Genomic DNA, 16,694 nt, shown 5'->3' on the forward strand with positions numbered 1-16,694 from the left:
AGATTTAACAAACTTCCATCCCACCAAATATAAAAAAGCAGATAAAAGTGTCCTGGTTTTGCTTCCATACACTTCAAATGCTTCAAATACACTCAGTGGGTCGGTGAAGGGAGAAGGAAGCAGTGAAAGTAAATCCAGAGGAATAGTTTTTCTGTCACAGGCCCCTGCAGAAAAGAAGGGGAGCCCCAAGCTGGTAGTGTGTCCCAGCAGAGAACCAGCCCAAGGCAGCACCTAAGGGTAGGGCTGTGCACCTCCTTGGTGCTGGCACAGTCCTGGCACAGAGCACCACGATGGTTCCCCATGCCAGGTCATGGAGAGGAATGTGTTTTCACATGTGGTTGGAAGATATATACCAGCAAATGGGAAATGCAAATAAAAAGCTGCCAGTACTGATGCCTTCCTACATGCACCACAGAGCATGCATTATCTCCAACAGTATTTCTGTCATATCACTGCAGAGAATGGACTTTTCTTCTCTAAATAGTTTTCTGGCATAACAGTAGCAGATAAAACCAGGATGTTTTATTCACAGCTAGTTTCAGTCACCTGTATCCCTAAAGTATGTGCAGTCAAACCCTACTGGAAGTCCTCAGAGGAGCTCCCATCTCAGGTCAGCAGAAAGGAGGAGAAAATCACTCTTAAACTCCCATTTCCACATTCAAACTTTCATCAGGTGAGCGCTCTGTCCTTTCCTGTCTGCAATAATGTTAGAGATCCTTTGGGCTTTGTGAAATAGTTTGGAGTAAGGAAGGTTGGGATTCCCACAGAAGGAGAAAACACAACAAAACCAAAACCAAACTAAAACAGAACCAAAGCCTCCTTTAGGTTAACACTGCTTTGTAACAGAGATTTATGCCTCTCTGATTTGCAGCACAAGAAAAACTTTTCTTACTAACAAAAATAATCCATTGCCAGTGCCCTTTGGTCAGCAAATGACAAGCTTGAAAGAAACAAAACTGACCTGTGTTTTTAAATCCTCTATTCAGTCCTGAACTTTTAGTTGTTGTGCAGCATGGCCGGATTTGATTAAACAGGAAATGTACTTATTTCATCTGATTAGGTAAATGTAGAGAGGAATTCTATGATAAGGTTTTCTTAATAGCAGTCGAACCTTAAAGTTTTAAGGCTTTGTTGTGGTAACAGCAATATGTTATTGGTTAAACTGATAATTCAAGATTTAACTGTCTTCTGCAAATGCAAGGACTTTTGAAAGCCCTGTTTCATTATTTATAGATAGAAAACATCTTCACTGATTTTATAGTAAACACTGCATGCTTATGTGATGCCACCCAGCTCCTTGACCACTGAATGTGTCCAAAGATATAAACCTACCAATATTTCTTTAAAGAACATCCTGTAGAGTAATAGGAGACACCTTTTAACCCTTTTCCCCAGCTGGCTAAGTTATAATGTATTAAGTCTTTTAAAACATATTCTCATTATCTATAGGAATATATATAGGAATATGCAAGTATCAAAAGGGAGATTAATATTTCTCTGTCTGGCTTATCTTCAGCATGCTGCTACCTTAAACAGTTAGTCAATAATTTGACAAGCTGAAGGATTTTGAAGTACAGGCCACTTCTATGCTGCAGTACTGAAATGGTCTTCAGACAAGGGACCCAGAGAAAGCAGTGTCTGCTTGAAAAGAGCTGTGAGAAATTCCAGCCAAAAAGTTATGCAAAATCTGCCTCAAAACCATATATTTTGGATCACTGGTTTTAACCAAAAGCTCCCTTGCTAACATTTAATATTTAATTAATGTACTGGACACGATGGCCAGCCAAGTGCAGGCTGTAAAGTTTAAGGCCTCCAGCTCTCAGGCTTTGTGGCTTTGCCTTGCACTGCCCTTGTATCCCAGAAGGTACTTGAAAATAACTGAAAATGTACCTTACCTTGGACTCCAAGTAAATGTTGGCTAAAGACATCTTGGAGATCTTATACAGGCAGATGGAGAGTGAAACAGCGCACAGCACAAACAATGTGTCATTAATTGCCACCCGGACAGAGACAATGATTTTTCTCTCTGAATTCTGTGTCCTCACCAATACTGCACATGTTAAATTCACCAAGAGGAAGAGGAGACTTATGAAAAGAGAAGCCAGGTAGAGGGGCAACCTGGGAGAGTGAGAAGAAAACAGTTTTAGCAACATTGTTCAGGAAGTATCAATCATGAGCTGGAAGTTGCACTCTGGAAAATGAAATCTGCCTGTGTTGGGCTGCCACAGCTGACAGAGTAACCAGCTGCTGAGCCAAAATCAAAGTGCTCCAGATTGCTGGAGAGATTAACCTAGCCCATTTCAAACCTGTTTTTACAGTTACACAACAAGCTGTAAGTAAAGCAACTAATATCAAGCAGCAAAACACGGAGGACTGCAGCAGAAATTCAACAGCACAGTTCTCAAAAACTACTTAAAAAATACATGCACCTTCTTAGACCATGCACTTCACACACAGCACAAATCCTCTGACTAATCACTCTCAGAAAAAACCTCTGCCTGGAATGGACTGGTTTTGACCCTGGTTTTACTATACCACCACTGCCATGTAAAGCATACTGACTCTTAATGTTTGTCATCAGATATCAAACTAGGGAAGTGTCTAACAGCAGGAAAAATCTCCAAGTTACTGGTTCCCTAGCTTCCATCTCTGTCTCTTTTTCTAAACAATTTGGTCATGGCCAACCTCTTGAAAGAAACATCAAGAAATTTAACTATGCATATTGATTCTGGGTTGGCATCTTGCCATCTAGGCCAGGAAAAATGTGTTTACACCACCACAGAAGCAGACCTGGAACCGAAATGTGACAGACAGAAGCCCAGGATTTGGACTGTTTTTATCCATCTGGTTCTTTTCCAATGTACCCAGCACTGATACTTAAAATATAAGCATACCATGTAATCAAGGTATTACATTGTATGTAATTTTTTAATTTATTACTGGTTGTAACTCCTCCCTATGCCTACACAAACCTGTGGGGCTTTCCATTAGGAAAAAAAAAAAAAAAGAACATGCTTTCATTTAAAGTATTTGCTTAGTTCATTATCATTGCTGACCAAGGAAATTACTGATAAAATGCATAATCTACAGCCACTGAACAAGAGGTTTTGGCCCCAACTTTTCATGCCTGTTGGGAACTTTGAATTTCGCTGACAACAAACATACAGACTGTCCCTGAGGAATCTGGTTCCAATTGTTTAATAATACTTTACCCAATGGGGATCTTTTCCTTTTACACATTCATATTCTTTTGGGTTAGTATCAATGCAGCTACAAAGCTGAAGCATAGCTGGCTTCCTTTCAGAGGGCAGGAAAGGAGGAGATACACCTTTGAGGTATTTTAACTGTGTTACAGGGAGAACTGAAAGCCTAAAAGCTTGTGAATCAAAGCCTTTCTTTCCAGCTATATCTGGCAGTGAGTAAGGATGCTGTTTCTTCCTTGCCAGGCACGGAAATTCCCTCTCAGCAGGAAGATTGTGCTCATTCTTAACTTTCCCAGGGCAGGGCTCTGTTTTTAGGATAAGCAGCTGGAGGTAGTTCCTTTAAACCTCAAAGTTTAATGCAGGAAGCACTGCACTCCTGAAGCTCCTCTCTCACACGGTTTCCTCTGTAATAGTGGTACATTTACAGCTTTTATTAGTAGCTCAGAAGTCTTTAAATAGTGATCACATGTCTTCCTTTCCTTCCCCTCCCAAAGTCCCATCTCTAGTCCCCTTGTGGGGGCTTCTGAGGAAGGGCACACTCTTACATCTGCCTTGCTTGTGGGACAGTAAGTACTCCCTCTTCTTGCTCACCTTAGCCAGAAGGACCTTCTGCTGCAGCACAGCCTGCATACTGGCATGCAGCATGAAGCTGGCTTGCAACCAGCAAGGCTGAGAGGCTTCCAGGCCAGGCTCCTCCTCTGCAGACTTCAGAAAAAAAAAAAACAAAACCCAAAACCAAAAAGCAGCAAAAAAAAAACCAACCCGGTGCTTTCACACTCCCGTGCCCCCACACTGCCATATGTGCCAGGGTGAGCTGTCGTGGCCAGTCAGTTGTGCAGCTCTTCACACGAGGATCTTCCAGGCCCCTTATTAACATGATGTGGCTGGGGAAATGGCTGCCTCATTTGCAATGCAATAGAAGCATTGTTGCTGAATTTATGGAAAAGCACTGATAGAGACGCAGACTGTCTCTCTAGGGGAAGGGTTTTAGGGTCTCAGCAGATTAAAGGCAGAAAGTATCTTTTCAATTCAACTACAAGAGCACCTACAAGGCATGAAGAAGCATGTGGAGTTTTACAGAAAACAGAAAAGCAGGGCAGGAGAGGTGTTTCCAGATTGCATCAGTGAAAGTGCAAGTGAAAGTTCAAAGGCCTATTGTGCCTAATCCCCACTTTGGGACTAGTCTTTAAAGGAGCCTTGTGTAATCTGGTTTGGCTGGGGAAGACACATGCCAGGCTGTCCTGTTCCTTCTGTGTCAGGCTGAATACACCCATAAGTTTTTCTTTGAGCTGAAAACAGAACCTCAGCTAATGCAGTGAGATTTGCCTCGTTTAACAAGAAAATCTGTTTGAAATTACTGTATTTTGTATGCAGTGTTTGAGGCTTGTGTATAACAAGACATGCACACACAGCACAGTAAGCCTCATCCAAAAACCTGGTGACAGTAAGAAATCCCCAAGTCCAGGGAACAGGCAGAAGGACTGTTTAAATATGAAACTGGACAGAGGCTTCACCTTGAGCTCTTTTACTAATATTGTAAAGGCTGCTCTGAATAAAATTTGCTTAAGATTCTGGATCCCTGATAGAATTTATAGGATTTTATTTGTTCGTTTTTTGGGGTTTTTTTTGCCTCTGAAATGATTCCAATTTCTGAGACCTGTGTCAGTACATAAACAGAAGTCCTACCTCTCAGTTGCCCCATTTATGTTGCCATCATCTGTTGCAAAAATGGCAATACCAGGCAATAGGGTCTTACAATTAATAAAGAAATGGAGGGAAAAAATGAAAAAGTGAACATTCAGTAGTGAAGAAAAATCAGATTCAGTAAGTGCAGATTCCAGACCTGTCTGTAGGCCTTGCATCTTTCCATCAGTTCTCTCTCCCTCAGGATCTGAGTAACCTGATCTAATGAAAGATGTCCCTGCCCATGGGACATGGATTGGACTAGATGATCTTTAAAAGTCCTTTCCAACACAAGCCACTATGTAAGTCTGTGTTCTTTCACTAGCTTGTTACAATTAATTCATCTGTGGTTGTGCACATATTACATAATTTCAATCGCCCTGTGTAAGATAGGAAATGAGGTCAGCTTTATTAATATAGCTCTTTTAGACAAACTAACCACACTCATGCTGCAATTGAGTTGTTAAAACAAAATACAACTGAAATCCCTTACCAACAGAGTGAACAAGAAAGAAAAAACTAGGCCAGATCCAAGAGTGATTTGTATTAGATATCCAGTGGGGAAGAGTCAGTGTGGACATGGAGCTCTCGTGTGCATGAGTAATTCTAGCCACAGTACATTTGTATTTAGGAACAAAATGCTCCAAAAGCTACGTGCAGGTTGCTAACGCAGTCACTTTACAGGCATTGACTAAATATCACGATCTCCCTGGGCTTCAAGAAAGACATTTTCAAGCAGTGTTCAGGAATAAAGCCTTGCCACAAGCACCAGTGACAGAGGAGTTCCAAGCTTCTAGCTCTCGCCTCTAAAGCCATGCAGGAACCTGTCCACAGACAGCCCTCCACCACCCTGAGCTGGGTCTGTGCACAGCGACCCTCTTTGTCTCTCTTGCCCGTGTGGCCCACCAGGGGCAGCCTCATCTGCTTGTCTGGAGCCCATACTCCTGGATTTTCTTCTCACAGGAACCAGAGTGCAAAAGGGGGGTTCAAAGCTGCAGTTCAGTCTGGAGTCCACATTCCTGAGCCAGCCATCACACTGCATTTCCCATGCCCTCCCGAGCCCACCTCAAGCCTGCTCTCACTGTACTGCCCTTATACCACACATGGTTCCCAAAGCACTTGGTACAGATGATTGCCTCACAAGCTGTATGAAAAACTTGTAGGATAACAAATTTCTAGAGAAGGACAGTGATATTTGCCCTGTTGATACAGTACTACATTCTCCTAACAGTCAGCAAGTAACAAGTCAGATTGCAGTTTAAATTATTCTGTTTTCCTATCCTGAATTCATATTGTAAATTCTTTCTTTAGAATGGAGACAACCTCTCTCTCTCTCCTCCTTCTAAACAGCATTGCCCAACTGAGGCTCTTAAGCACTGGCACAACAAACATTAATTTATTGAGCTCTTCCTGAGCTTTCTGCACATTACTGCCCTTTGGGGTTCCTTCAAATACATCCTGACAGCTTCTCCTCCACAACAAGATGCCAAATGAATCTCTCCACCTAAATGTAAATCTACCATAACCTCAGCTCTATGGAGTCAGGGGAGGTTATCTATAAGCTCCCAAACACATCACGAAATTGAATCCATTCTCCCTAGCTCCTTCTCTTCACAATTTGTCTGTCATCTTCACAAAACTTTTAAGACTTCTATTACATTGACCTCACAGGTTAAAACATACCCACTCCCACTCATTCCTGTCAAAAAACCAAAACATCACTCTGCTTCTTCAGCACTGGATCTGAATTTACCTAGTAATATAAATGATAAGAACCAATATACAAATCTCTAGGGTGGGTGTTTTCTGCTTGCACTGGAAATATTTGCTTTTGAAATATGTGACTGTCTAAAAATGATCCCTGTGTTGAGAAAGGACACAGTCCCCTAAAGGTCATAGGTAAAAGGTGGCTTCAGAACCATCATCATCAAACATTCGTATACAAATATGAATAGCTGAAATACGAGCGTCACGAATTAGAAAACATGTTTCTCAAACAGCATGGCTCTTCCCTCCCATATTGAATGTTTGCAAAGTTCTTACCTGTATTTCAGTAGCTCTGGGGAATACTTTGACTTAGCTTTGAAAATCACCTGCAAAACAAAAAAGTACTGCATCAAACATAGCATACATGTCAACAAAAAAAGACAGTGCGAGTCACAGCAATTCTGTCTCACAGGCCGCAAGATATGCCATGACAGGTTTCATTACATAATGGATTTGCATGGATTGCTTGCCCATGGCAGGCAAGCTCTAAGCAAAGTACTAGAACCATTCAGCAGGTGATCAGATGCACTTGTATCCAAACTACCTACACTATTATTTTCACTTACTCTGGTTTAGGAATAAGGTCCTTTATACCAGTATTAACAAAAGGATCAATGCCAGTATAATCATAGAGGGAAAGTATTGTAGGCTCTTACATGACCTGACAGTACATGTCTCTCACACAGACCAGCTCACATCAGGCCAAATGTTCCCATGAAGAGCCTATCATAGTACCCTGGCCTGAAATTAGATATATACTTTCACATCCATGTTACATTGCCAAAAAGATGCCATTGAGAGCCAAACTCATTCTTTTACTCTGAGGTATTATTTGGCTTCTGCTGACTGGCTCTTCACTGTACAACAATACGTGCTTTTACAGAAGGATAGCTCAGGCCCAGCAGTTAGCCAGAAAAGATAAAATACTGACAAGTTTTCTGTAATGTAGCCAGGTGCCATCAGTCATAGTTGTTTAACCATCATCAGAAATTATACAAAAATATATTACCATGTTTTGTATCTTATTTATTAAAAATCACTTTTAAGTACTACTGCTTTTTTATAAGCTAACATGGTTTCCAAACAAAAACTTAGTTTACAAATGTTCATTTAAACCAACAACAAAGCACACTGGTTACAAGTATTATAAAAACGTCATGATGCATGACTTATTCTGGGTAGTTTCCCAATCATTTTCTCCTCAAGTTCTGCTATCTTATCCATTTACCTTGGTTTTGCATGCCCTTTAGTTATGTTTGCATAATATTTGCTATGATTATTACGCTTTCCCAGGGAAACAGGACTTAAATGATCACAATGTGACTGTAGACATGTGTCTGCCTGTCAGTCTCTCTATCTGGCCTCTACTAATCTTAAAATACTTCAGAAAACTGATGGGAAAATGCTTGAAGGATCCTTTATCATCCTTCTAAAAATCAATGACTTAAAAGAAAAAAGGAACTCTACAAATGTATCTAATATATGTCCTCTGTGAGGAGAAGCCTACATAATGATTCTACATATCATCCAATAGGAGAGAGTCTGCATAGCAAAATATTGTAAAAAATTCTCCAGTTATGGGAACAACTGAGAGTCAATCATGAGACATAGATCTGGAGAAAATCAGGCTCAACTTGTTCCAGATCTCCTGGAACAACTTGTCATTTAACTCCTATTCACCATAAACAGCTGCCTTGACATGGAAATTATTTTTGTGATGCATCAGCTTGCTTAGCACTAGCTGAAGCAGCAGAGAACACTGAGTTTTTCAGCAAACTGAGAATAAAATTGAAAACTTGGGAGAAAAAACTCTGTAAAAATATTCTGCAACCATTGATATTGTTTTCAAATAGATAACATCTCTGATAGTACCCCTTATTGAGGAGTTTTGTGATTCATTCTCCAAATTCCTGGGTCATGAAATCTCACAGGAGTTCAGGAAGAAGTTTTAGGTTGTTTTATTTACTTGCTTTTGAAAGGAAAGGTACAAGGGGCTTGCAAATGTTCTGCACTTCTGCTGTGCATAAAGAGTAGCTGTCACTTTCAGAGAAGGGATGAGGTTCAAAATACTTCTCAGATACAATTTGTACAAGATTTATTGCCTACCCAGTTTATTCTGGAAGGGAAGGAGGAAGCAGATTCCTGAACTCAATGAAACTAAATGAGTAATCCTCGTCTCTAGGGTCATTCCACAAACCTCACCTATTGTGAGTATCACTTCTACACATTCTACCATTAATTCTGACACCTTTCAGGAGTTGCACTGAACACAAGAGTTCAGAGCCTCTGCAAAGAACTTCACAAGACAAGCAATTTCCAGTGGGCAATGAGTTGTTCTGGTTTCACAAAGCCTAGCAAATACCAAGTTCCTAAATACCATCTCCAGTGGTTCCCCAAAAATTATCTACTCATCCCTCTTAAGTCACAAGGTACTGTCACATAAACCAATCCAAGACCACTGCCCAGCAAAATCTCCATGGATAACTTAGGCAAAACCAAATGTGATGCTCCTGCTGCAGATCCAACGGGATCTCAAGATTCACAATCACCAAAGCAGCTGTTACCGTGGTTCTGCATTTGGTGAACTGTCCCAGGTGATACTTGTTCTGAAATTTTCAGAGCAAAATGACCATTAAGAAACAAAATAAATACTGGACCAAAAAAAAAAAAAACCAACCAAAAAACACCAACAAAAAAACCCAACAAAAAACCCCCACCAAACCGAAAGGATGCTATATAGAATGAAAGCTACACTTTAAGGCATGGAGAATTCTTACCAATTCACTGCTAGGCAGGAGCACAGGCAGCCAGATTCTGCTGCCTTTGCTTAAAAACTGATGGGGCTTTAGTTCATGAGTAGCCCTGCTGTAAGCAATGGGATTGTCACAGAATAAAGGGTTGTTCAGTGGGAGTAAGGATGTCAGGAGCTGATCTCAATATACCTCACATGCGTGGGTGCAGCTTTTTGCTTTTAGCATTTAGCTCAAGAGACTGGTTGCTCAATGGCCCCTTCTCGCAGCAGTGCTGAGAAAACTTCCAGTCAATATCTGAGTCATCTAAGTAAGTCTTCCAGCAAACCAGAGCAAACCAGACCATTCCTAAGAATAGACTAAACAGCAAACAGAGAGTAGGCTGTTTTAAAAAGATCTTTCAGAGAGACCCAAGATGAACATGGAAAACGCAGTGAAAGTCCTTGCTAATTTTCTTATGTCTAAAGGGTTACTTTTTAGCTTTTTAGACTTAAAAGTATTTCCCCTTCTGCTTGTTCTTTGAAGGAGAAATATCCTGTTTTGACTCTCTGTTTCTGCCTAAGGGTTGGAAACCTCAAATGAGATTCTCACACTCCCTCCTCCACTCCCCTGAGGTGTATGTCTGGCATATAAAACTGCAGCAGTTCAAAAGGACTCCAAAAATCTCTTCATACAGCCAGAGAAAATTCCCATTACATGAACTGATGTAAACAGCTGACCTTAGAGACATTTTACCAGGCCCCAGGAGTGGGGATAGCATGGGATCCATCAGCAGCTTGGCTGCAGACAGCTTTGGAGAGCTGCTGGGCAGCAGAGCAGGCAGACAGGGCCAGGCTGTTGTAGCTGATGGGGGTTCCAGCTAATCAGGAGCCACTTTGGCTCTATAAGTATCAGTGAACCAGCTGTCAAAGCCAAGACAGATATTCCCAAAGCAAAAGAAAAATAAAATCTCCTGGGAGCAATTTTCGTGTCCATGCTCTGATTTAGCTGAACTGATGTGATGACTGGCACAAACCTCTGCTGTACCTCCTGTGCTAGCTGATCAATTCACTTTTACAGGAGCTACAGCTCAGCTTACCAAAAAGCCTCAGATATGTGGTAAATGCTTGCGTGTGTCTCAAGCTGGCCTTCGGCACAGGAATGAAGTTCAGCTTTATTTACCACTTCTCACTTCAAAAACCCTATAAGAACAATAGCATGCATTTTTCCTTCCCAGTTCCTTTCATCACAGTCCCTCTCTTCCTCTGTCACACTCCATGCAAACTTCCCTTTGAAACCTGAAAATAATGCCACAATCTCATCATCAGCACATGTACCTTTCTTCAGCTGTGTATCTTTCAGTCCCAGGCCCACCTTCCCCTTCCTCTCCTTCTTCCATGTTCATTCTTTTATTTGGATCAGATTTCCCAAAACAGGCAAGTTTTCCCTCTACTCTCTAAATTCTACACAGCTTGTAAGGCCTACAGACATGGGCAATGTGACTCACTACCATCCTCAGTCTTCCACAAATTGGTAAAAATAGTCCTAAAAGGACAGGGATGATTGTGGGGGCTGACAGCCACAGTAAACTTCCAACGGTAGCTTTCCTATCAAATTATATTCTAAATCAAATGACCTCATCCTTCATGTCAGATGCTGACAGCCAGCTAATCTGCAATTGCAATTTGTCTTCTGTAGATACAATAGTAAAGGCAACATTTTACAGCAAACATGTTTGCTGATGCTTTACCATATGTAGTTAGACTCCTATGTAGTTCTATATACATCTAAATCTTGTTTTAAATTAATAATAAGCTTTATAATATATGATTTATTAATTTCTGCTAAAAAGAATTATCCAAAATAAAAAGCCCTCTCTGTTCTCTCACTGGTGAGAACTTTTGAAATGCTATCCTCGGTAATTAGAGAATGAGGAATTTTCTTAATTATCCTCCCAGAGCTACCATTTACTCTGGTTCCACTGAAATACATGAAAACTTTCTGAAAGCCTTGCGCTGTTTTTACCTCACCCTGCCAGGCATGGCCAGCTCCCCTCAGAGCTGTCTTACTCTGTACAACTTCTCTTCATTTGAAAGTCCCTGATTTTATCAGCACTGCCTGAGAGACAGGGTAAGTTTCTCAATCCAGATGCCAAAGAAAAGGGAAGATGGTTAGGGAGGAAGAAGGAGAGGTAAAATCTGCCTACCAGCCTTCTCCACCCATACTGTCTCACAGCTCTTTAGCTCAGCACTATTTTTCCTTGATCCTGGAGAAGTTCCCAACCTGATGACAAAACCTAGAGCCCACCCAACTGTTTTCTGTGCCTGGCCACAAGGGAGGCCTGGGATTTTCAGGGAAATTTATAGCTCACAGTCTTTGGCCCTGACCTTGTTCTTTGAGCCTGTAACCCTCCATCCTAGCCTCTCTCCTGCTTCATTTGTTTTCTGTTCCCCAGGGAAATGCAAAGCCTGAGCAAACAGGACAAAGTGAAGCAAATCCTTCTCTGCCCACCCCTCACATGCACCAGAAAAGGCAACTTATTTTTTTTCCCAGAGCCTCTTTACTCTTTTACTCACAGCACTAACTATAAAGCCTGAGGACTCATCTCAGTGTCCCCTTGTCAGGGACAGGGAAGATTTGAGGACATAAATAAAGGAGTATCCAAGTCCTGAAATCCTCACATTTTTCATTAGCCTGGGATGCCTCACTGTGGGATCCTCCACTTCTTTCCATTTAAAGTGGAAAATACGTTATTTATCAGAAAATAAAACATTTGAAGCTGCATGTGTGAGGCAAATATCTCTATGAGATTTTTGGTCTGGAGGTGGAAATACACCTTGGCTCCCTATGTCGTGGATCAGGATCAGGGGGCTGTCTTGGTACAGTGCTGTTACTTGCTGGCGTTGTGCTACTGTTTTACAAAAGCGCCACTGGATCTCATCATTTGAGATTTATTTTAATGATTTCCAAGTAGGCAGAGGGCCTCCCCTCCTGAGAGCGTAGATAACACTATTATTTTTCTTTAGAAGGAAATTAATACAGACATAGGATTAACAAATTCTAATACATTTACTTATTCCATTAAAAATCATATTCATTTTCTCCAGCACTCATTTTCTCTCACAATCTCTGAGAGTAACCAATATTCTATAAGCCTTATCTGCAGCACCCTTTCTACATGCTCTAAGTAGGGCGTTACAACTGCATCAAAGGACCCTGAACTTGGCTCTTAACCCAAAGATCTCATTTTGAGTCAAAACTATTTTGATTCTAACTTCTCTTTTGTTCATAGTTCTCCTGCTTTAGCAACCTGCTCCAACACACTAGAGGTTCTTCTGCTGCAGCTGCTCAAGTCTGGGGACAAGACTCTGCTGTGCTGATGTCATCAGGGCTCATTTGTCCTGCTACACATAAAACACATCTAAAATTCCCTATGGCTTTGGGATACCTATTAAAAAAGAGAATAGTTGTGGCTAACTTTCCATTAAGTTCAAAGGTGCTTGTTATTTGAAAAATGCCCTCAGGCACTTGCCAAATGAGTTTTTTGTTTGGCCAGGAGGATTTGCAATATTTTTTAACCACTTTTTTTCCTCTCACATCTACATTTATGAGTTTTCCTAGCAGTGCTACATTTACGAATGGTAGGTGCTCTACAGCAGATAATAAAAACCTACAAATTACAGAGATCCATGGGATCTTTTCCAGTGCTCTGCACCTATACTATACACAGGTCACTTCTTTCCCTCTAGCTAAGCACCAGTGAAATAGCAGGGGTTTCATGCAATGAGACACAGCTGCAGACCCTTCTTGGCTGTCTTCTAGAGAATAAAAGGATAAAAGCTGTCTCTAAACAGGTCTGTGAAGTTTTAAGCCATTACTGAAAACAAAATTTTCTCTCTCCACCCCTTTCACACTAGTTCTTGCTTGTCTACTGTGGAAAGCGAGATGTACATTATATACAAGATGCTGAATTTCAAGCCAAACCACCTTTTAATGGTTAGAAGTAAAGAATTAATAACAGTGAATTAAAAATACATGCACTTATTTTGTCATGCATTCGTAGAACGGCTGTGCTTGTATTTCTTAGACCTTTGTTTCAGCTGGGAAGATATTTGAGATTAAATTTCACTGACTGCAACTAGCTCTAGAGCAAACAACAATACTATTCTTAAGTCTGTCTACAGTGGCCCAAGGTATTTGAAGATTATGACGCACATCACAAACTCTGAAAGTCCCTTGCAAATATTATTTCAAAAGCCTCACAACAGCTCTTCAATACAGGTAACTATTCCACTCTTTCTCACAGGGGCTCAGAGGAAGATCCGGAGAACTCAGAATGACAAAGCAGGAATTCTGTCTCAAAGGCAGAACCAACAGCCTTAGCCTTTTTTCTGTTTCCAACCACTGACTTGTACTTCCTGCACGCTATCAGACAACAATGCTAAAAATAAGTGAGAAGGACAAATGTCTGCATTCTGTGTGCTGCCTTTTCAGATCTTCTTCAGACAAAAGGAATGTTACCTGCAGCACTAAGCCTCCTGAGTGCTGACACTACTGCACAGACTGCTGTGCCCCTCCTGTTCTCGCTCCAGCCCAGGCTTCTCTTGGCCAAGAGCCAGGATGCTGCATTCTGCCTCCAGGCTTCCACAGCAGACCCACATGCGTGTCTGAGGGAAGAGTCTGACCCAGGCTGTGACTTAGCCCCAGCACTGTGATGGGGTGGACTGTGTGCTGGTGGACATTTGACTCTGGGAAGCTACACAGTTACCAAACAACCCTCACAATAGCTATGGGGTAAAGCATAGGTAACCACATGCCTGAGCTGGATTTGAGTAGTATGCAGATGAAAGGTTCCTGTAATCCCTTAATATATCTCAAGTACCAGGGAGTGGAGCAGGGTGAGTTAGCAGGCATTTCAGACACTGAATCCATGAAAGCAAACCTAAGCACAAAACTGGGTATGTGGTTCTAAGTATTTAATACCCTCTACAACTCAAGTGATCTTCTTACAGCTGTCATGCTTACCATTGCTGCTTTTCCAGCTCTGGGATAGCAGCCCTTGCATGCAGCCTGATGCCTCCAGTCAGGCTGTTCAGAATTGATAAGGCCTGTCATCACTACAGAGCACTGTTAAACACCATGGGGATACAGAAGCATCAGCCCCAGGCACCCAGCTGGTTCCAAGTGGGGCACACAGCAACACCCAAAGTATCCTGAGCACTGCTTGGTGTGCTCCAGGGCTGGCTGATGCTCTCCTGACCAACTGCTCCTGCACTGGGAAAGTGGACTTTGATCAGGGCCACATGAGTGCAGGCTTGGTATCCTGCTTCAGGCACTGCAGTGGGATTGAGGAGGTAAAGAATCCAGTCTCTGCCCTCCTGCAAGTTTCCTGTGAGATCTTAGGCAAGCCCAGCAGCCTTTCTTTGTCTCAGCATGCCAATATCCCACCGTTCAGCCAAGTGCAAGATCACCATGCTCACCATAAATATTTCCAAGCAATTCTAGCTGCAGCAACCTGGAGCCCTGTGCAGCTTAACTCATCTGACTTCTTAGATGTCCATGGCACAGACACACTCTAAAGACCTCTTCATGAAATGGAGATACTATTTCCCTTACTCCAATATACAGTGAATTTACCTTTGCATCAGAGAGTCCTTGAAATAGAGGATATATCTGGGCACAGCACTTAGCAGTTATTGAACAGAGTCAAAGCTGTTTGTAATACAGATCCTAACAGGAATTTGGGCCCACAGTAGGATTCCATCACCAGTTTTGATTGTTATACACATAATAGAAACCTCACTGAGAAACATCAGCCAACTTATGAAAAAACTGGGACTGGGGGTTTGTTGCTGGCAAAACCAGACATTACAATTCTGACTGCACACAGAGATCAAGTCTGGTAAGACAGGAGGTTTTTTTAAAGTCTAATAACAATAATAAGGCATAATAATAAAATGACATTTTGGGCATCCAAATTCCAAGCTCTCCTATACATTTTTTCTCCAATCTCTGAATTATTTTTATAGACAGTAGACATGTTAATTGATATTCTCACAGTGATCACTTCAGGCTCTGGTTTCACTGTAACACTGATCACTGGCATACAGACCAGAAGTTAAAGTACCCAAATAAACAACTGAAATTTGCTTTTTGCATTGCCAAGGTACATTTGTAAATTACATTTTTCTCGTGATGTTCACATAATAAGGCTTTACCATTCAGCTAGATTTAATCAACTAAATATCTGTTGCTTACCTGTGTGAAGTAAAGATTCATCAGGGTCAGGGTGAAAAACTGGAGGCAGACTGGGAAGCAATAAAGAAGCCAGAAGATGAAGGGGCTGAGAGAATTTGCTGTGACAAAGTCTTTAAAGTAAAATGAAAAGAGCACTGTCCTAAGAGAGGCCCAAAACAGGCACAGAAACAGAAAGACAGTTTGGTAACTGAACCTCTTGTGCCTGTAGTGAAGGACCAGCCAGAGCTGGACGTAGATGAACACAAAAAGCAGTGAATAAAAAACAGTATATACAATGGTCAGGCCCAGCTTCACATACGGAGGGACAGCTGGCGTCAGGGTCGGCGGAAGGGTGTCATTTTTCAGTGGGTCCCACTCAGGGGCCTCCATTTGATATCGGGAATCGTCAGAATTATTTAAGTTTGGCTGCCGCTGTTGCCTCCTCCTCCTTCTCCTTTCATCTTCCTACAGCATAGGAATCAAGAAAATGAAAGAAAACAAGCTGCACTTCCTCTTTGGCAGCTCACTGTGGGCTGGTAGCACATGATCACAATTCAGAATGATTCATTAGGACTGCCTTTGTCAGCAATTGGCAGGGAACAGCTCAGAAAGCTGCTCTTTGCTGATGTCTCTGCACAAATCTTTACCATCCTTAAGAAACAAAGAAATCCACCAGCCCCTGAACGGTTTGCTGCTAATTTTTTTTCTAAGGAAAATTATCTGGATTTTAAATTAGTTAAGTAATGTTCTATTTTTCACAAGAAACAAGTACCTGACACTTTCCCAGTGGCAGACACATAATATCTTCGAAGGATTTTTTTTTGTTTCCTGTTTAACAAGTACTTCATTTAGCTGCATTTTGTTAGAAATCATTTTAAACACCTTCAAGTACTCCTGAAACTCAAACTGCTGTATTAAGCTGCAACAGCTCAGCTTGCCATTGCAGAAAGCTTTGTGTTTATAAAGTTACACAATTGGCACAGCAAATCTAGTATATTCAGTTTCTTCTTTTTCTTATAAGATGCTTCATTAGAATAGGAGAAAAGGTACATCAGGACTTCCAAACCTAGCATAT

General features: G+C 41.5%; 1 protein-coding gene across 3 annotated transcripts in view; it reads right to left on the reverse strand.

Moving 5' to 3' along the window:
- Window positions 1-16,149, reverse strand: part of GPR137B (G protein-coupled receptor 137B) — a 25,324-nt gene extending 9,175 nt beyond the window's left edge. The window contains exons 1-4 of one of the 3 annotated variants that reach the window (XM_031058775.1): window positions 15,641-16,130; window positions 6,930-6,979; window positions 3,795-3,908; window positions 1,896-2,118 (exon numbers count right to left, since the gene is read on the reverse strand). In XM_031058775.1, the coding sequence (XP_030914635.1) occupies window positions 1,896-2,118; window positions 3,795-3,908; window positions 6,930-6,979; window positions 15,641-16,009 (756 nt within the window). In that variant the 5' untranslated portion in view covers window positions 16,010-16,130. Of the gene's footprint in view, window positions 1-1,895; window positions 2,119-3,794; window positions 3,909-6,929; window positions 6,980-15,640 lie in introns of all 3 variants that reach the window. The other 2 variants (XM_031058774.1, XM_005423197.1) reach the window with 2 other exon arrangements.
- Between the last annotated feature and the right edge of the window lie 545 nt (window positions 16,150-16,694).

Source organism: Geospiza fortis, unplaced genomic scaffold (genome assembly GCF_000277835.1).
Source record: "Geospiza fortis unplaced genomic scaffold, GeoFor_1.0 scaffold381, whole genome shotgun sequence".
Taxonomy (NCBI): Eukaryota; Metazoa; Chordata; class Aves; order Passeriformes; family Thraupidae; genus Geospiza; species Geospiza fortis.